General features: G+C 40.8%; 1 protein-coding gene across 1 annotated transcript in view; it reads right to left on the reverse strand.

Annotated features, from left to right (window-relative positions):
- Positions 1 to 21149, reverse strand: part of LOC308129865 (cadherin-4-like) — a gene marked incomplete at its 5' end in the record, with an annotated part of 228922 nt that overhangs the window by 66853 nt on the left and 140920 nt on the right. Inside the window, one exon of the mRNA XM_080495974.1 lies at positions 7130 to 7356. Within this exon, the coding sequence (XP_080352100.1) occupies positions 7130 to 7356 (227 nt within the window). The remainder of the gene's footprint in view (positions 1 to 7129; positions 7357 to 21149) is intronic.

Consider the following 21149-nt stretch of genomic DNA (forward strand, 5'->3'; position numbering starts at 1 on the left):
CAAAGTTGTTCTAATACTACTTTAAAAACACTATCTAAGGTTTGCAGGCCGATAACAACATGTCAAGAACATCATTGCTGAAGCTGTGCATCACTGGCACGCTCTGTCTCAATCACACTCCCTTGGGTGATCCATCGCTGCCCCGCTTCCTGAAGCAGTCTTCTCGCATTGTTATTGTTTTTCTCTGTCTTTCCTCCTGGTCAGTGGGTTCTGACAGCTTGTCTCAATAACAGTGATTCCTCAAGTACTGGACAGTGTTAGGCTGATGATGCACCAGAAGGAAAAAAAAAAAAGCTGCACAAACCTTTCACCTGCCAAACACCGCCGGACCCCAACAAATGCTGTGTTTATCATTCTCCAGCGTCTCCACAGTGAAGGGGATTTTAATTCAGTCAACAATCATTTCTGCTGGCTATCTAGTGTGCTATTGTGAAGAGCTAAGTTAGGGTTAGCTGTTAGATAACCTTTGGTATTGATTCATAAATCTGCTGTAAATTTTGCATAATCAACCATCATCGGCAACAGGAGACCACATTTTGATTCCAGAAGCTGAAGATTACTTTCTATGCCAGCAAAGCTAAATATTTGAACAAGAGAAATCAGATATTGAGCGGCCCACTGATAAGCCTTGAAGGCTGCTGAAGGTGGGCCGTCAGAGGTAATTTACAAAGAGTTTACAAAAGTAAGTATTGAACGTTTGAATTGAGTTTGGTAAAAGTATATACAGATACATATTTCAATTAAAAAGTTATAAAAATATAGTTATATCAGTTCACCTCTTGAAGCGCATTTCCCATTGGAAGCCTGCCCCCCAATTACCTTAAAACACACTACTTATGCATGTATGAGTGGGAGACAAATGCTGGAACGTTGACCATATAAGTGATTTTTGTGACTATAAAATGAAATCAATGTCTCAGCTGTAACGAATTGTAAGAATGATTCTGTTGAAAGATCTAGCAAGTTATTTTTCTACATCTATTAATATGCACTTTTTACCATTAGTCCATTTCTATATTGAATTTTTTCCGTTTTTGGGAAATATCTTTTTTCTTCGTCAGAAAAATTTATCTATTGATCGGCTTGTGGATATTTTTGTTGGCTGGGCTGGAGAAAATTACATAATTTTCAAGTGGGACTTAGTGGTATCCTGTAGATTGGGAATAGCTGCTATATACTTTATAATATAGTGCAGTACTCTCTAAGACAGCAGCTGTTCTTTCCATGTATTTATTTTCAAATCAATGACAGTGGAAATAAATGTTCCAACATCAAAAGTAGCCACAAGTAGCAACCAAAGGTATATTTCTTTTGTTATTATTGCACAACCATTAAGGCAATTCAAAATTATATCTGTGTACCTTTCTGAGAGTGTGCTCCATTCTGAACACATTTTAAATGATCTTGTCGTTTATAAATCTCCTGGGATAAATAGCTGGTAACGCCTAGCTAAGCATTATTTAATGAGTTCAATTACATAAAAGTAACCGGCAATGCATACCTATGTTTATGTGAGTCAACGCCTATATGTGTGCATGTGAAAGAACATTCCTGTCAGAATATAAGAAAAATTCTCAAACAAGATGTTCAATCACCATACATTTACATAGAGAGAGGATGGTTTGTTTAATACCTTTCCCACTTTTTCATTTTATATTACTTCTGAGCAATGGCCTCACAGTTCTTTCACAGCAGTTGACATTTGGGTATAAAAATAAAATACAACGCAGGAGCAAGCTACAGTGTTGGAAGGTGGCAATGGCTTCTGGCACATATTGAAAGTTGAAGGTCCTGTACGATGTGGTCTATAAAAAGTGTTTTCTTTTTGTCTCTCTCTCTGTTTGTTCTTCCCTGGTCAAGGTCCCTCAGAGAGTTGGCTTGTATCTGCCAGTGGAAACAATGCTTTCAAGGCTGACTTCATTAGACGGACACCCAAGACAAAAAAAAAAAGCTTTTAAGGCTGCTTTAAAGAAAATGTGTCAAGCAACCTGGCATATGGTGTGTGTGTGTGTGTGTGGGTGGGTGGTGGTGGAGGTGGTGGTGGTTGGGGGGTGTAGAGGGTCTGGGGCTGAGGTGTCATGTTCAGTTTCATCAACCAAGCGCTACGTTCAAGACATTTTCCACAAAGTAACGGTGCAAAAGAAGAGGTTGTTAAAAGTAAAGGAATGCAGCGAGAGATTATATTTTGACATCAAGTTCAAAGAAAGACAGAAATTTCTGCTCCACCTGGAACCAACAGACAAATCTTTGCTCTGTAAATCTGCAAATGTGTCCGCTGAAATCTCTGAAATGCCAAAAGTGAGGCTGTAAGCCTGCATTAAGAGAATGTAAAAGACGGCAGGCACTAAGGTGTAAACAACACTGACCTCTGACTGCCCTTTGAGTTCACCTCTAACAAGTTTGCGAATGGATGCGAAGCAGTAGATCTCATCCTCTTCTAATTTGAATATTGGCAATTCACTTCTTTCCTGTACATGGGTTGAACTTCACTTAAAATTGTACACAATCCTAGACCATAACTTTCTTCCAATGGGACTGAGCTCCTTGATGGCAACTCTTACCATTTCTGTGGGCGTGGGTCTGCAAAAGTTTAGAGATAACAAATCAAATATAAATAAAAATAAATATAAAAGAGCCATTGTAGACACACACACTCAATGTCTATTCTCTTCTTATTCAAGTCTTGTAGTCCTTACTTGGTAATGAATCAAATACAAAGTCAAATTACAGTATTAAATGTTGCGATTTAATGATTGCAAAGGTTACTGTTTAAAAAAATAAAAAAATAAATTCCCGTCCTCCCACAACCACCACTCCCCTATGTAAATACAGCGGCTGCTCTGTGTTGCAAAATAATCATCCGCCATAGCCCGATAACATGCGTATCCACCCACCAACAACAAACAAGCTGGAGAGCTGCATGAATAATAATAATGACATCTGCAGAGCCAGGCCAGTTAATTCCAAAGAATTAAATCAATAATTTGAGAGTATCAGATTCAAGGCACAAGACACAACATAATTTGTATCTGAATTTATAAAACTAAACAAAAAACAAAAAAAACATCACCAATGGACTCAGACTGTTGGATGAATGCAGTGGGAGAACAACCGTGGTTGACCGCAGACCAAATGACCAGCGTAGGAAATACGTTAAAAGTGAAAATGCTCTCGTAGAGCAATGTGGAAAACTATATAAATGCATAACTATCTGTTGCATACAAGAAAAGTGATGCAGCTACTAGTGCAGTCCATTTAAACGTTAGAAAACCTAGAAAACAATGTTATTTAAAGCAATTTAAAAATAACTGTGAGTGCAGCAAGAACCTTGCAATTTGCAGGAGAGAAGACATACAGCTATGTATTCAAGGTCAACAAGTAAACTTAGAAATGAATAAAATTGCAATATTTGTAAGAAAAATCGCAATTAGATATTTCTCCCAATGGCCCAGGTCCTTACCACCTTCTCATGGTTATCTGGCTTCTCTGCTAGATGCTCCACTGTGTTCACTAATTTGTTATAAACATTGTGTGCTGTCTAGGGCCGAGAGAATCAAATGGGTATACGAGTCTTTGCACAAAAAAACAACCCAAAACATGCGAAATCAGTACAGCTGGGACTCAGCCTCCTTACCAAACTCTGTAATATGTTCACATTTGAGAAACAACACAAGTATTCATGGTCATACTGACCCAGTAAACTTGATGAAGCCCAGCAAAATGAAAAAAAAATAAACATGTAACTAGTGTAGGAGTGAATGTGTGTGTTGGTGAATGTTGATGTACTCCGCCTTTCTGCTGATATCAGTTTTGATTGACTGAGCAATGAACAATGATGGGGTGGATCAATAAATTGGTCAGTTTGACCCCCTAATGTTCAAAGGATCATCAAAGGAAAGGAAATAAAACAAATTCTAATAACTAAAGTGTAAAGTTGCTACATACACTCTTGCCAGTAATTTCAATATGAAAATCTTCATTATGTAAAACCATTAACTTCAGTGCTTTAAAATATACTTGATTTAGATATATAACTTAATATGATGAGTGAAACTATGTCACCAAATGAAAATATTGAAATCAGACCTAGATAGTAGTACTATTGCTCTCTGTGACGTTAATTGAATATTTATCAGATTGACTCATAACACATGGAGGGATATACAGGTATATGTGCTGATGTGGAAATTCATCATAGACACAAAATCAAAAGAAAACAGTACAGAATAAAATATTATAAGGTAGCCATCATTTTAAAAACAGATGTATACACTATGGATCTATGCAAAAGGTTTGGAAATCTCTGTATAATATATGTATAAATGTGACTTGTTTCGAGGAAGAAGCTGCAGTGTAGAAGCATTTCCATTTCCTGTTCTGGCCTCCAGGGGAGCTATAACCCTTGGAACAGACAAAAGTCCTGATCACACTCCTAAGCATCTGGCTCTCATGTTTGTGGCCCAGGACGTTGCTACAGTGTTAGCAGTCGCTACAAGAGACAGACCAGCCCTCCAAACACATGTTGACATATTTCATGTTTGCTGTGCGGAGGAACAAGTTCATTGAAACATGCACATCATCCCTCTGCACTCGGTCCATATTCAGGAGAGTAACCTCTGCCAAGCGCAACATGCCTGTGTGCACAAACAGGGTTTGTCAGCAGAGCTGGATGAGACAGATGTGAGCTAGAGTCCGGACAAATGTATTCTTCTTCTTCAGAGAGCGGAGGGTTTAGTGGGGTTGACTGCAGGGGATGGCTGCCCCACATCCCACCAGTGCGGTGAGGGGAGGAAGAGGTGGAACGAGACATGTTTGGGATGGATTGAGGGGGATGAAGATGAGGAGAATGAAGAGGAGGGGTTGTCAGAAGCAGATGTGACCCCCCCCCCCCCCCCCCCCCCCCCCAGCCTAAATAACTCATGCTCTAGATCCTTTTATCTACACATGCTAACAGGTACTAGTGAGTTCCCCTGGAGGAGAGAGAGAGAGAGAGAGAGAGAGAGAGAGAGAGCGAGAGAAAACAAAATGAGACAGAGATAGGGTAAGAATTGTGCCCATCACCGCTGCAAAAGGCTTAAGTGGACTTTTCTTCGGCTATGGTGTAATTCTGATCAAACCCTACAGCTCAGACCCGCTATTTCTTACAAAAGAAAAAAAAAGTACAGCAAAGTGATGAAACTGATTAAAAAGCAAGTCAAGCAGAGATGTCTGTGCACTTATTGAAGCTATTATGAAAGATTCAGTATAAGCTGAAGCAAACCACAGTTAGATATCAGCATTTTTTTTTAACAAAAGCTTCATGGCTTTCACAGATTCAAAGGTAGAAATTTTTCTTCCTTTCTCTTTTGATCCAACACAGAGGAAGCACATATTTTTGGCATGCAACCGCACACTGATTAAACCTCTACGCGTCCAACATAAGACTTTATATCCTAAACAAAGATCCTACCACACACATACCATACACAGGAGTGAGAATGTTATGCAAAATTACCATAATTCAGACTTGATCCAACATAATCTTTCACAATAAAATAACATTCTCACATACCAGACACACGCTCTTACGCACACTGATGCTATGTGAACAGGAGTCACTGAGTGTGAAATGGATGCACCCTCCCCTCCACCCCCTACCACCTCAGCCCTGGTGCCATCAGCCTAAGCCAGCTGGCGGTGGTCCCAGCTCTTCCCCTCCATGCCACTGACTCCCCAAAACCCTGCATGCTTTGATATCAGCCAGCCCCTGGCTACCCAGACATCTGGAAGTTATTATTCAACAGAGCACGCCACAAAGCACCATTTCCATAATGAAACATCACATTTTGTTTCAGAGCCCTGCCTCCTCTTGGTGCTCGGATGCATGTTTGCTACAACTTGTAGCATATTTATGACCTCTGCTCATGTCTAGCTTGTTTAATGCCCATCTGTCTCTCCACAGCTCCTCAGGATCTCCATCATAGCTGACGCTGATGAGAATGATTTAAAAATATCCAGTAATTTCACCTTTACCACTCCCAGCATGAAGTCCAGGAAATCATCTGAAACCCGCCTCTGTTCTGAAAAAAGTGTAAATAAAGGCCAAATATTGAGAACTAAAACAACACAAACTGACTCCAACACCCACTCGCATGGAGGCTACGCTGGCTGATGATGTCTGATCATATGCTTGTGTCTAATTCTTTGACAGATTTTTTTTTACTATCTGTGGAAAACAAAGAAAACACATCTCAAAACTTTATTTTCAAGTTGTTTTGAATGTAACAATTTTTTTGAATGAGTTGGACCTTTCTGTGTGGAGTTTGCATGTTCTCCCAGCATGAGCAAAGTCTTCATGTCTACCATTTAAATACAAAGCGGGGCAACTATGCAACAACTATTCCTGACATAGATTGTTAGTATAATTAACGTTCACATCACAATGACTTTTACTCTTTTTGCAATATTGTTCAAGACGTTCATTAAAATGTTGTGTGGTTGTTTTTTATATATTTGGGAAGTGCTCGAGCTCTTCGTACCTAAAACTGACTTTGCCTGCCAACATTAACTGGATCCTTGTCATGAAATGTGTTCTTTTGTGTGACATCTTCGTGTGAAAATATGAAACTATATCTCAACATAAAATTATTCTAGTCAATTCGAAGGAACTAAAAAAAAAGAAAAAAGAATGAACTAAACCACACCTGACTCATTTGTGTTTTAATTACCACACGTGATTAATACCCGTGTTTACGCTGAAGATCAAATCTGGCTTTGGGTTGACAGCTGAGTTCCGGCTGCTCAGTCTTTGCTTGACTTCTGACTGAAGCCAAAGCCCCCTGCGGTGTCCAAGGCACATGATGTTTTCCAATAACAGCTTAAGGCTAAGGGGAATCGTACTCTTCCCCCTGTGGCCGACTGATTCTATCACTTTTAACCGTGTGCTACTGCAACTTCCTGCTCCAATCCCCAACCCCCTCTCCCACTCTTTCTCTAAAACCCCAAGGAGCACTGACCTGATTTTTGGCTGTTACTCTCACCAGACCACTGGAGAAAACGTGATAGCACGGAGAAACTCTGGGACGATAATTGAAATTTGAGGCGTGATATTTCTGTATCTGTACTTGTGCTCTGGAAGTGTGTAACTCACCTCATTTTCATTTTGCCGGGGTAACGGTAGGTCAATCAGCGCCAGTTGGACCATTGTCTCCCAGACATGTGTGTGTGGACCACTCGCTGTGAGTTTAAACTGGACCGGTTCATCCAAGCTGGCTCCCTCTCTTATGGCGAAGATGGATCCATCTGTCTGCACGCTGAAGTTTGGGTCACTGCTTTGGAAAACCACCGCTTCTTTCCCCATGCAGTCATCAAACTTCACTGCAGAAAAACAAAGAATTAAGGACATTTTAAATGTGGTAATCAACAAAGCACAGAGGAAAACTCCAGACATTAACCACTGCAAGAAGGAATACAACTGTAATAACTAACAGACATGATTACTCAGACTGCTATGCATGTTGACACACATTTATATAAGGGTATTTATACTTTGTTGGGGTCCGGCATTTTTCTCACAGGTAGGTCAGACCTCACAAGTGTAGTACGCTCTCATGTTTCAGACCACACCGAGTGATTAAAACAAGAGCGCGCAGATACACACACAGAGTATCTCCACTGTATGAGGTGAAGGCAAGTGAAAAGTGACTACCCTCAAGATTTATTGTATCACCAACACTCCACTGACACAGGCACACCTTACCATTCTTTCTCCATTAGCTATAAGGTCAAACCATCACAAGGATTAGACTTTTGATAATTGTTCTCTGCAGTGTGGGAAAGTGCCACTTGATGGAGAGAGATTAAAGAATAGGTCTTTAAGCTTGTAATTGAATTTATTACAAAGGTTGAACAAGCGGGATGTTTGGCAACTATCTGCGAGGATGATCGAGATTGAGTAATGATATAAGTAAAACCGTCATTACAACTGTTCTTTTTTAACAAGACATAGCTGTTTTTGATGATTCCACTCACATTCAAAACCAAATAATTGTGCTGTAACACTTAGCAGTACTATGCTTTTCAGTAGAGACGCATACTATGCTTTTAGTGTTGAAACTGAAGGCCAAACTGTCCCATCGTCCTCTTTCCACAATTCTTCGTCATGGTGAGATCAGGGATATACAGATAAAAGCGCCAAAAAAAAAATCATGTTTGTTATTATGACTGTCTTTCACTTTCTATGAATTTCTTGTTTTCCATATCTTTCTTTAATTGCTGTCCCACTTTGTTACATAACACATCCATTTCTTCAGATCAAAACAGCTGCAATAAATGTTTCAAAGCTTAATTCCGCAGAAGCATTAGTTCCCATTTTGAAATGCAGTGTAAATATGCTGGAAGAAACTTAACATTTGACCTGATTACCATGCGATGCTTGTTGCATTCATAAATAAAAAATATTAGGCTAATCTTTGCTCTTCAGTTAGCACTCACTACACTCCACCACCCACGGAGAAAAACAACCTTCCTTGAAGCTGATTAGAAGTGTAATTTAGTTTTACCAATTAGGCACCAAATATTAACCAGAGGTAACTAATATCAAACACAAACTATTGTCTAGGAACAGTTAATATAGACCAAATGTAATTATGGGACCATTAGCACAGAGAGCCGTTTACGGTTTGTGCTGTTCATTTTCTGCCGCGCTTCTGGCATTGTGAACTGGTACAAGGCTGTGTCTCGCCTCTTATGAAACTGAAGCAGTCGAGGAGAAGATGAGCCTCAACCTCTTCCTCTCCTAGCACCTGTAGCTTGCCTGCTCAGGGATTACAGCGTCTCAACAACGCATCGTACAGAGCCCTGAACCGAAGGTCATAACTCGCTGCACCTTTTCACACTCTCTCTCTTTCTCTCTTCTAAAACACCTCCAAAAGAGCTGAAACAAGGTTTCTATTACAGGAAGTAAACTGTGAGTAAATCTGGACTTTCGTCCCGTGCATCTGCGATCAACCCCCCCCCCCCCCCCCCCCCCCCCCCCCCCCAACTAAGGCCAGCTGTACAGACAGCCACTCCACAGCTCAGTCTGAGGGGACAGCTCTTCAACAACACCCCGTCTACTGACTGTAGCAGGCGCTCCACAAGCATCCCGGTCTTGACAAAAGCAGACAGGACATAAGAGATTGATTACATTAACGCGGGGGGCAGAAAAGAGTATGCTCTTCATCAGACTATCCCTCTCCTGGTATTGCTGAACACACCCTACCCCAAACAAACCTTGTCTGCTATTTTCTGTTTGTCTCATTCGTTTTCCTCTTTTGTCTAATCCCGTCACATTTCATCTCCACCCTTATTTTACAGATTTTCAAAGATTAGATTTGGAAGACAGGGGCGACAAAAAACAAACACACCAGTTGGCAAACATGTGTCGGTGTAAATAGAATTCTGGAAGGCTGCCTGAATGCATTAGCAATAAAAAAGAAGTCAAAAATCAAACTCAAAGCTTTCTTTATTGTATTTCTAAGTGCCTGTCTTTGTGAAACATTCGAACACCCAGGGAAAAAAAAAGCACAAGCAGCAGGTGGTCTGTTACCCCCTCTCTCACTGTCCTCCAATTATTGTCTCCTCGCTCTATGAGCTAGGCACACAGCCAACAGTGCAGCAGTATTGCGGTGATGGCTGGGAGAGGCCTATAAACTCAGGCTTTACACTGAGAGAGAGGGTAATCGAGCGGGGGCATCTTCTCTTCACCCACTTTAAAGGAAACATGCATGACTGCGCTTTCAGTACAGTATAATAGGGTTCCATATTAGTAGTTATATGTGCCTATATCATTCTTCATTATAGCATCAATATTCACAAAAAAGAAACTGCAGAAGAGATAATGTGTAAATTGGATTTTCAAAAGGGAATTTTGAGTTTACATAAAGGTTATGTAAAATGTGATGTAGCACTGTCTTGTCGTAACAGGACCTCATGGCAATAGGCTCCTGTGGTCCTTTGTTTGCTATATGTGCCAGCACACGGTATTGGATACAGATAATGAATGGACAGATGGATTATTAAAGCTGTGTGCAGTCCAGGAAATAAGGTTACCTAAAGCTGTAATCTCTCTCCAGGTGATTTCATATGCTGCTCACAATGTGTTGGAAGGGACAAAAAAAAGATTAATAAGGCTAAAACACAATAAAGTACAGGATTTAATTTAGTTTTTTCCCCCTTAATATTCAAACAAGAGGAGGAACATAACACCAGGATGAAAAGCAGAGTAAACAAATGTGTTTTTAGAAAACAAAAATCAATATTTATGTCAGTCAGTGAAACTCTGAAAGCTAAAATGTATGAGCCAACAAATAATGAGGTAGTGGTATATGTATTGCAAGTGTATAATTGATTCACACACACGCGCGTGTATGTATGTGTGTATTGGCATTTGTTTTCTATGATTGCCTGCATGTATTAACAATGACAAGTTGAACTATCTGCACCAATACGCACACATAAATGGAATGACAGGCTGTGTATAGAGGACCCACAGGGTCTTGTTTTTGCGCCAATTAAAGAAAAGACAGTGTCAATTTTACCCCTCCATCTCACACACACACACACACACACACACACACACACACACACACACACACACACACACACACACACACACACACACACACACACACACACACACACACACACACACACACACACACACGCGCACGCACGCACGCACGCACGCACGCACGCACGCACGCACGCACACACACACACAGACAACTCCTCTTTCATTCAGCTGGGTCAATAGTGCTATAAGAGAGATTATCAAAACTGTCCTGTAACGAAGCAATGGAGCCCGACAGTACAGAGTTGCACATTAGCAAGTGGTCTAAAGCAGTGAGCCTCAGGAGTGCATTGATCTGGAAAATACGACTGACACCCCGGTGTGCCAAACAGCTATCCCTGCATTCGTCCACAGTCTGACTGAAAGTGAACAGTCAAAGCCTGAAATGTTACAAACTCTGCCACGCTATGGTGTTCCCACACAGAATAGATGATTTCTTCATCACAAATGTCTGGAAGCCAGCAGAATGGAGCATTGTGCATTGCTTGAATGATATCACAACCAAAACCAGATCGTATTTTTATCTCTCCATTTTCTAATTAAAGTCCCGTCTCCCTCGGACAAGACAAGGACAAGGAGGCGAGGAACGCCAAAAAAGAGATGTGACCTTCTTGTGGTGTTCTCTGGACAGGCTGACAGGAAGAAGCTGACAAGTGTTGAAAGGGAAGTGAGAAAGGGATGGAGTCCGGGGAGAGCAGGGAAGAAGGAGAAAGCTGAGGAGTGACAGAGAGAAGGTGAGAGGAGAGGGGGAGATGGGAAGGGCAGAAAGGGGGAGGTGGATAAGTGGATGGAAAGTGTGTGGAGGTGGCAATCACAAGGACAATAAAATGAATGAAAGAACACCGACGAGTGAAAAAAAAATGTGAAAAGCTCATAGGCAGATTGCAGTCACGAAAGTAGATATCTCTTGGGGAAGACGAGTTTTATGGCTGCAGACATTTGAACTGCTCAAATTATGGTGCACTGAATGCATCAGATGTCACACTGCCCTAGAAAACAGTAAAGAAATCACTTTTAGCGGGAGAACATCCCACTGATCTTTGTTACAATCAGGCTCATTGTGGATGAAAGAGGCCAAAGTAGAAAGAGGAGGAGGAAAACAATGGCGAGGTGTGGGGATTGGGATGTGAGGTGGAGGTGGAGACTGGGGAGGGCGCTGGATGGAGGCCTGGCACTGGGCTTCTGGCTCGGCAAACTGGCTCTCTCACACACATCCACATTGGAATGGATGGGATGCTCAGATGGCTGTTTAAACAGGTTAATTGGGCTGGCCTCCCGAGAGATCGGGACAGATGGATAGATGGATGGAATGAGAGAGGAGAGAAAGAGAGAGCAAAAGAGAGACAAAGAGAGAGCAATGGAGCTCCGAGAGAGGGAACCGGAGGGCGGGATAAAGAGATGGATGGTGAGAGAGACGAGTATGGCCACTGATCACAGGCACCGCGGGGAGTATGCAGTCTAATCAGAGACGAGCGGAGCAGTACAGTGAGCTTGGCCCTAAACAGAGCCAGGTCCACTGTCCACTACAAACAGAATATGAAGGGAGAACAAACTTATGATGGACGGCTGTTAAAAGCAATGTTAGAAGTCCATCAGGGAGAGCAGTTCAGTGAAGCCAATCACAGAGTGTGGCTCATCTCTCTATCCTTTCCAGAAAACCTTCAAAAAGGATGATGGCAGCAAACAGCTCCCATTACAAAAAATAAGAAAATGCACACAGTGTGCGAGCAAAATGACAAAAAACAAAACAAAACAAAAACCTCATGTCTTGGAAACAGTGTTGCCTCAACTTCAACTTTGTGTTATAATCCAGAAATGGTGGAAAGGACACATCAAAGTTTTCTAATATTTGTCTTATGAAAAGAAATAGAGGATGCATGCATTTTAAGAAGAACAAAAGTATTATTACAGAAAACTCAAAGCTACTCATCAGTCAAATATGCATCAAAGCAACACTCGTTTTACTAGAACTTTTCAAACCTGCTTGTGCTGCTTCAGTTATCTGAGTGTTTCATGTTTTTTTTTAGTGGAGTTTATGTCCACACGCACTCGGGAAATACACAAAGTGATCTGCAGTCATTTTATTTGCCGACTACAAAGGCACAACAAATTCAAAAAAAACATTTTTAACAGGGTGAGAGCGTTTAGCTCTTTTAAGTTCCCGAAGGCAATAGGGGCTTATTTTAGTTGGAGGGTGGTAGAAATGTTTGTGTGTGTGTGTGTGTGTGTGTGTGTGTGTGTGTGTGTGTGTGTGTGTGTGTGTGTGTGTGTGTGTGTGTGTGTGTGTGTGTGTGTGTGTGTGTGTGTGTGTGTGTGTGTGTGTGTGTGTGTGTGTGTGTTTCTGCAAACATCAGCATGCTTATTGTGTATGGGAGGGAGAAAAAAGTGCTTTCGTTAGCTCTTAAACATAATTTCACTGTGGATACTTAGACATTTCGGTTTAAAATTTTGGTCGGGTGACAGTTTTCACGCACTTCCATCCTGAGCTCCCTCAAATGTATTCATACAATATGAGCCATGAAGGGGGATGTAAAGTTGTGTGTCCCTGATGTGAATGGCCTGCAATGTAAAAATAAGCAGCTGTATTCTGTGTTTCAAAATATTTCACTTCATTGCTCCACTTTAAATAGGTGAAAATCCAAGATGTCAGCATGAGGTATGAGACTTTAACACTTCCCTTTGCTTCTCTATCAAATTCAATCCGTTATTGGTGTTGTTAAAAGTCGAATGAGAAAAAAGCTTCCACACTAAAAAGAGCTCGAACACACACTGTTCGGATGGCATTGATGCATGCAGGTAGGTCACGCAGCTCCTCAAAACATCAGCTTTCACCTGAATCCTTTCAATAAGCAACGTCTAAATGCCAGTCAAAGACTTCTGTGCAGCAACGTTGCAGTTCTTTTTAAATCATTTATGTTTAGCGAGCTTGCTTTTGATGATTCAAAAAAGAAATAATGTTTGATTTTAAAACCAAAAAGTGAATTGCCTTTTGCATTTAAAATCACTTAAACAGTACAGATGTCTTTCAATTTCCCACAGCTTTAAGTGCTTCACTTGCCAGACAGCTAAACACCTAAAATTTCTGCTATTATTCTGATGAAGTTAGGTCCTGAGGTCTCACTTTAATAGTGAGGGGAAAATGCAATTTAAAATTAATTAACTTGCTTACCTGCCCATCTAGATGGGCCCTTTCCAAAGCTGAGGCGCTGCTGGATGGCTAATCAAGTGTTTGCCGCTGCAGGCATGGTATGTTAGTCATGGAGGGGTTTCACCAGTGTTAAGAGGCTGGCTGATGTCAGAACTGTTGGAGATTTGGCACGCTCACTGCTGGCTGACTAAAACTGAAATTATCCATTGCACTCAATTTGATATCAGCTTTCAGATGTCTGCAACCAAGACTAAAACTTTCTGATTCCTCAAATCTTACCCATCAAAGGAAACCCTTTACTCAGGTTGTGGATGGGTTGGAATTAACTTGGTAAATGCTCGTTACAATAGGTAGGAAGGAGCTATTCAGAAATAGGTTTATAGCCTCAAAAATGTTTTCCATAGCTGTCAAGGTTTAACACATGCCCGAAGGCTTTCTGTAGTGCAATATGCCAGTACATTGTGCATGCGTCCATATTTGTATACACTAACAAATCAATCATACCCAAGGACACATTCACATACATAGATTCATGGAGAGACTAACTGCATGGACCACAAAGACAGTGTTTTAGACTAATCAACATCTCTAATGACTGATTAGTATTCCTCCAAACAGGCGCAGAAGTGCCTGATTGGCCTTCATCTATTCTCATGCATCTCTCCCAGCACGGGGAACTGAACTGCAGCTTGAGCCGGTACCAGGACGCCAAACAATCCCAGCATGTTATTACTAATGTAAAAGAGAGAGAGAGAGACAAAAAGGAAAGGGCAATGTTAAAAAAAAAAAACAACCCCCCCCCCCAAAAAAAAGAAAAGGAAACTACTGCATGTCATGTTCTTGTTCAGATGTACGGAATGATAATTTATATCATCCTGTATTGATGGCATTCAAGTTTTACTCATCTGCATTGTACGTGTGGGGGAGAGAAGAGAAACCAGAGGCAGACAAAGAGACACACGGAGAAAGACAAGGAAAGAAAATAAAGTCTGGGAAATTAGGACGAGCTTTAGTGGTGATTAGGGGAGAAGGCAATGAAAGTGGGAGAGGGATCAGCAGAATAAAGTCTCTCCCAGGAAGAGAAATACCCCTTTGTAGAAAAAAAATCAAGAGGAAATGGCAGCAGTATGAAACTAAGCACAGACTTCCTCATCTTTCTTTGTGGACGTGGATCCGTGCAGCCGCACAGCAAGTTAACTTTCATCCACAGACATGAAGATACCACAGCGAAACAGTATTTACACAGCAAACCACAGCTCATATCCCTACGCTCTGCTGTTTCCCTCACAATAGTCATTTGGCCTTTTACCCCACCTCACTGTGGTTGTGGCTCAATGCATTTTCTGGATCGATACCTACAAATTCAATGATGGATTTCATTCGTACTGTATAGGTTATCGTTCCCCAGAGCCTTGACCCAGATTTTGTATCGGTGCGTGCTACTGTAACACCCGACGCCCCGCAGCTAAGACAACTTGTATGTGGAGCGCAAGCATCACATTGAACTGGCAATATGAGTGTTTGTGTACCATCATCTGAAAAAACTGAGCTTATGAAAGTAAGAATTGATGGTGGGTGGAGGCGTTAATAGAGGTAAACTGATGAAGGGCGGCAATTGCCCACTCTCAGAGCGTGAGTTTACTTTGCGAGTGACTGCTACTGTCTGCTGTTTCCATCAAGTCCAGGTCTGTATGAAGGATTTGCTTTTGCCTTCAATGTATTCTAATTCTGCACAAACTCTATTCCACCTCTTTTGTGCCTTGAGTCCGTCCTCAAATGCCACTAAAATTCAGGTGCCATTTATCTAGTACAAAGATTTCAAGGTCAGCATGTGTGTGTGTGTGTGTGTGTGTGTGTGTGTGTGTGTGTGTGTGTGTGTGTGTGTGTGTGTGTGTGTGTGTGTGTGTGTGTGTGTGTGTGTGTGTCCCTTCTCCTCCAACCCTTATATGTTTCCCCTGGAAGAGCTGCTCGTCATCACCAGTCCCAATTCACACACCGAACCAACATCTCTTTATATTTTCCGTCAAATTGGAAAACAGGAGGACAAATGCAGCAATGCTGAAATAAAAAAAGGCAGCTTAGTACATAAAAAAACAAAGGCTTCAATGCTGCTTTTATTTCAGCGTTTGCCTGCAAGCATCAAATATACTTGTTGTAAAGAAAAAGAAATGATTTTCATATTGTTTTCTTAAGCTTCCCCAAGGAAGCAAACAGCACAAAATTGCTTTTCCCGACTGCTGGAGGATATACAGGCTGCATTTCTCAAATCTAATCAACATCTCTCCATCAGAACTTTAAGAATATATTCAGTTTTCCAATTTTAGGGGTCAGAGCAAAGACCAGAGAACTCCCTCTAGCCTCTAAACCTCTGAAAAACATACATGTAATTACACAATCTGTATAAAGGAGTAGAAACATGGTCTCACAGTTGTACAAGGCTACAGCAAATCTTTTCTTCTTCTTTTTTTTGTTGTTTTTACTTGAAAGATAGCCATCAGGCTGTGATCCCTGAAATACGGGGGCTGGTGTTGGACTAGGATGGCTGAACCATGCAATTAGTGGTCCCAAAGTTTCACCGAGATAGGAACTGAGCTGAAGGTTCAACAAACCACTAAAATCAGCGGCACGATTCCAGGCACTAGTAAAATATTAGAAACACACTGCAACAATTAACGATAGAAATCATATAACCGGAAATTTGATAGGAAAATGGAGTACAGACTATCTTTTGTACCTGTGTTAGCGTGAATTTATTCCAGAGCTGGATCTTCTTATATAAAGTATGACGGTTTTGTATCCTTAACTTCTAAAGTCTAACAACCCGTTCTTATGAATTCATCTAAAACGAGCTGTCCCCATTACAATGTCACACTGACATTGTGCATTTTTTCTGGTGATTTGAATTAAAATAAGAGTCTTACAGATAGGGGATCATCATCAGAGCAATAAGACCTGAGTATTGATTATATTCTAACTTTTTTAAAAAAGCAACCCAAAAAAATAATTCAAGAGTCAATCATGACAAGAGAAATGAGTAGTAAAACAGCTGAGGTAAAATAACCCAATGGAGCACACAGCCGACATGTATTATAAAGGTGAGCTAATGTTTATTTAATGGTTATAATGGCACTGCTATGTATTGAACACTTTTCTTGACTTTGTGTTGTTAAAGAAGCAAAAGTGGTCTTGACAAGTTTAAAATGTCCACACACATTCTTTTGTAATGAGTCAAATCAAATCAAAGCCAATTATACCTATTTGCTCCTAACAGATTTCATCATTGATTTTCACAAATAATTTAGCTGCAAATGCCTTGTGATGTTTTACCCTGCTATGTCAAGCAAACTCTAATTCATTCATAAAATTTCACAGTAGAACTAATCATTCTGGATTGTGAAAATAATTTGGAAAATGAGCCGTGTACAAACAGTTTTGCAAAGACAGTGTTTGTGAATGTGCAAGTGCCCACCGGGTTGTGTTTGTGTGTGAGCGAGAGGACAGTGTCATAAAGCAAGCTAAAGGAGAACGAGATTATTACTAACAGCATCTTCCTGAGGGCATTTATGTCATTATGTGTGAGTACATGATGTTGTTCTATTATGTCACAACACTGAACCATCTTGTAGGCTGAATGAGCTGTCCACTGACTGATAGGCCTTAAAAACGTCAATTTGAACAGCATGTTTTAGGGCTGGTAGACAAAAAAAGGACACAGTCCAAAGAATGACTGTGCCTGGAGGGACCGAAGGGTGTTACACGCGTGTGTTTGTGTGCACACAGCTTAAACCGTCTGAATATCTCTCCTGTGGGTAAAAAAAAAAAAAAGTGTGAAATATAGCAACGCTTTACTGCAGCTGTTGATAGGGTACACACAGATATGCTGGGCCTGTCAGGTAACACCTATACACTGGCAAACATTTTTAAAATGACTCAAAAACACACATGCAACAAACATACACACAGGCACAGACACACCTACGCAAAACATGGAGGGAATCACAGGAGCTGGGGGCTGAAGGAGGCTGGCAGTGAAGGGCTCCCTGAGGTCCAAACACAGACAGCGGTGCAACAGCCCACCCTCTCCTACACCTCCGAAAAAACAAATGCTGGAGTATACACAAACAAACACATATGCTTTGGAAAGAAATGCACATATATCATTTGTCAGAGTGTCAGATATGCGGCACTGGCCTTTACTGCAGCTATCTGTTGTGCAATCGAACAGGTGAAAACCCCCGAAGCCGTTTTAGTGCACACATGCTGCATTTGCAGTGTGTCTATAAGATGAAAACCAGTGTGTGACTCATTGTGTGTTGTGAGCGAGAGAAACAGGTAAATAAGCACATATGTGCATCGGTGAGACTTGAGGGTGTGTGCGTGGCCTGTGTATGGTATGTCTTGTGTGTTCAGGGGGAAATAAATTAGCAGTGCTTGCAGGTTGCTCTGACAAGTCCTGTTAATGAGAACATCCTCCAGAGCCGTTTGGGCCGGGGAGAGAAACCAGAGGCCGTAATCATCTGTTCAGCCTGGAAGATGGCATGAAGGGGGGGAGGCAGCAGAATAGCAAAAAACACTGCACAATTAGACCGCACCATCTGCAGGAGAGGTGCTAATGTGTAGTTCAAACTATGAGCAGTAAGACATTTTTTTAATTGTACTCAAGACAGAGCCCACAGGAAATGTTAAAGTTTTACATATAGATTGTAATGTACCAAGAATGAGTGTGGGCATTTCCACACAATTTATTCCCAATACGTTAAACAAAGAAAATGGGACTCACAAGTCAGAAAGCCTCTAGGCAAACACGCGTTAGTGATGTACTGCATTGTAGCAAAGTCAAAACTTGCCAAAGGCACGTTGTCCCCATAGGGTATGTGACAGCTCCATTTGACTGAGTGAAATTGAGTTAAACATGCAATGACAAAACTGCACTGATGCATTGAGAGCCTAGAATGTAGAATAATACAATACTTTGAACAATATCTCAGTCCATCAAACTGTCCTGCGCTCGCTTGCGTACCCACGCCTCCCAGTGGGTGTGCGAGAATTGGAGGGACGCGTGCGCAAACATGTGTTTGTGACAAGTTGCCAATTTGGCCACAGTTGACTCACCTGCACCTGGCTTAGTGAGGCGAAGCCAACTGGCTCCATGAGTTTGGAAAATCACAAAACCAAGTAGACGGGTTTTACAAATGCATGAGGCGCTTCGCTGTGTAGCATTACCATGATTCATCTTCACAAAACTGCAAAAGCTTGTGATAATCGCTTTAGCTAATCCTTGCACGCTTTGGGCAAACAAGTATGGGGAGAGTGAAGGGGTGGTACTTTAACCCCCGCGGGTGGGGTGTGTGTGTGGGGGGGGGGGGTGACGGTGCTGGTGTGGGTAAAAACATGGTCAGAGTGAGGTTGTGTGTTTTTTTGTGTTGATGTGTCTTAAACTTCAATTCCACCTTTAACTCTTAAATTACTACTTGTCCAGGGCAATCAAAAAAAAAGAATAAAGGATTATTAATCTATTTTAACATTTCTTGGTCTCACAATAGATTACCGTTTGTAATATATGTACAATCCAAATGATTAAGAAGCATTTGAATTTCTATATTACAATTCAATTTCTATATTCACATTGTTTACTGTGCTGTACTGAAAAACTGTGTGAGATATTGGGTCACAATTACAGAAGTTCATTGAATCCAGTAATCGTTCAACGAAAAACTGACACAAATCATACAAAGAGTTGGATATCAGGATCACGCTAACACATAATTACTAATTACAAAATTGACAATCAAAATTGTGGAGAAACAGCAAAAATAATATCTAAGACCAAAAATGTCATGTCAGATTACAGATTTATATTTAAAACAATGCTATGCTTGAATTAGTTGTTTTTTTTATTAGCTATAAAGATATTATTTTTTTGTAATTAATCAGATGAATTCACAATAACATTATGTAATGATTTTTTTTTTTACATTCACACATTTTCTCTGTTTTTTCCCCCAAAATTTTTTTTACACAAATATATCGATTTCCTTGATCTATCGTCTACACATTCTTTTGAATATAATGTAAAAATGTTTCACATAAAATATATTGATTTTCATTTTGGATGACATGCAAATGAGGTATATAATTTTTCAATAACTGATGAAAACATGATGATATTTAATACTTTTTAATATGTTAGTGTCCATATATAACATGGTTTTGCATTCATTGCATCTTTGATCTTTTATTTCTGTGTTCTTGGGCACTACAGCAGATCACCTGATTTGATTTTGCATGTTTTGAATACTTGTCCTGATGTGGTCTTCTCACAAAACCACTTACCTAATCTCTCAGCCAACAGCCAAATATTATCACTTTGAGTATTGGGCAAAAATAATTTCACACATACATTTGTTTGAAAGTATGTTGGTGTGTGAAAAAGAAAAGCATATTTGCCATAATGTATATGTGATTCACTTTCAATAAGTTTCATTATGGTGTTGGACTTTTTGAAAAACTGAAGCTCCAAATCCCGGATTTTGAGAGCTATTTTGCAAGTGATGCTCATAAATAAAACTGTGTTACAACTGTGACAGGAGTGATGGAGCCACAGTGTCCATGATGTAACCACATAGCAAAAGTGAAATACAAGTTCCTTGCAGCTGATTTAAGTTGACAGCAGAGACATGAAACACAGGAAGAAAGAGCATGGGAAATCTCCATCAACCAGGTAATAAATGAGGTTATTGGCTTCACTTGCTGAGGATAACTTTGCAAATGCAAGATTCTTCGGTCACTTGTGGAGTCAATGCAAAGCACGCTGAGTCTTAGCTGAAACTGTCCATAGTAGCATCTCTGTCCATACATGTCCATCAATATCTGTCATTTCTTTGACACAACCATCCCATCTCATTCTTGGCTACTACTGGCTGCAGAGCCCCACCTGTGCTGCTTCTATTTCCAAGCTTAGGATGCCTCCAGAAGAGCAAAAAGCACAAAAGGTTTACACCCAGACTGACATCCTCCTGGGATATGGCCTATAGACATGGCCACAGGATCTCCTCATTAGCATCAGAAGGTGCTCTTCTTCCTGACAAGTGAGATTTCACTGCACTGCTCTCACAAAATAATGAGCAAATATAACCTCTAATGGCTAAATATAGGTAACCGTGATTCCAAGACACTTAGAAAAGAAACCATAGACTGTACAAGGTGTCTCGGGCCTTTCAAAGTTTTAGCTGCCGAGTGGGCGTGAGGAGTGCACAAAGTAAACAAAAGACTATAAGAGGAGGAAATGATGGTTGAACAGTATTTGATGAGAGCTCTTAGCCGGTAGCTATAGGGCATTAGGCACAGATGAACCACAGCCAGCTCCCACACTGTTAATGTGGAACACATTACAACTGCACAATGAGTTAT

This window comes from Blennius ocellaris, assembly GCF_963422515.1.
Source record: "Blennius ocellaris genome assembly, chromosome: 5".
Lineage (NCBI taxonomy): Eukaryota > Metazoa > Chordata > Actinopteri > Blenniiformes > Blenniidae > Blennius > Blennius ocellaris.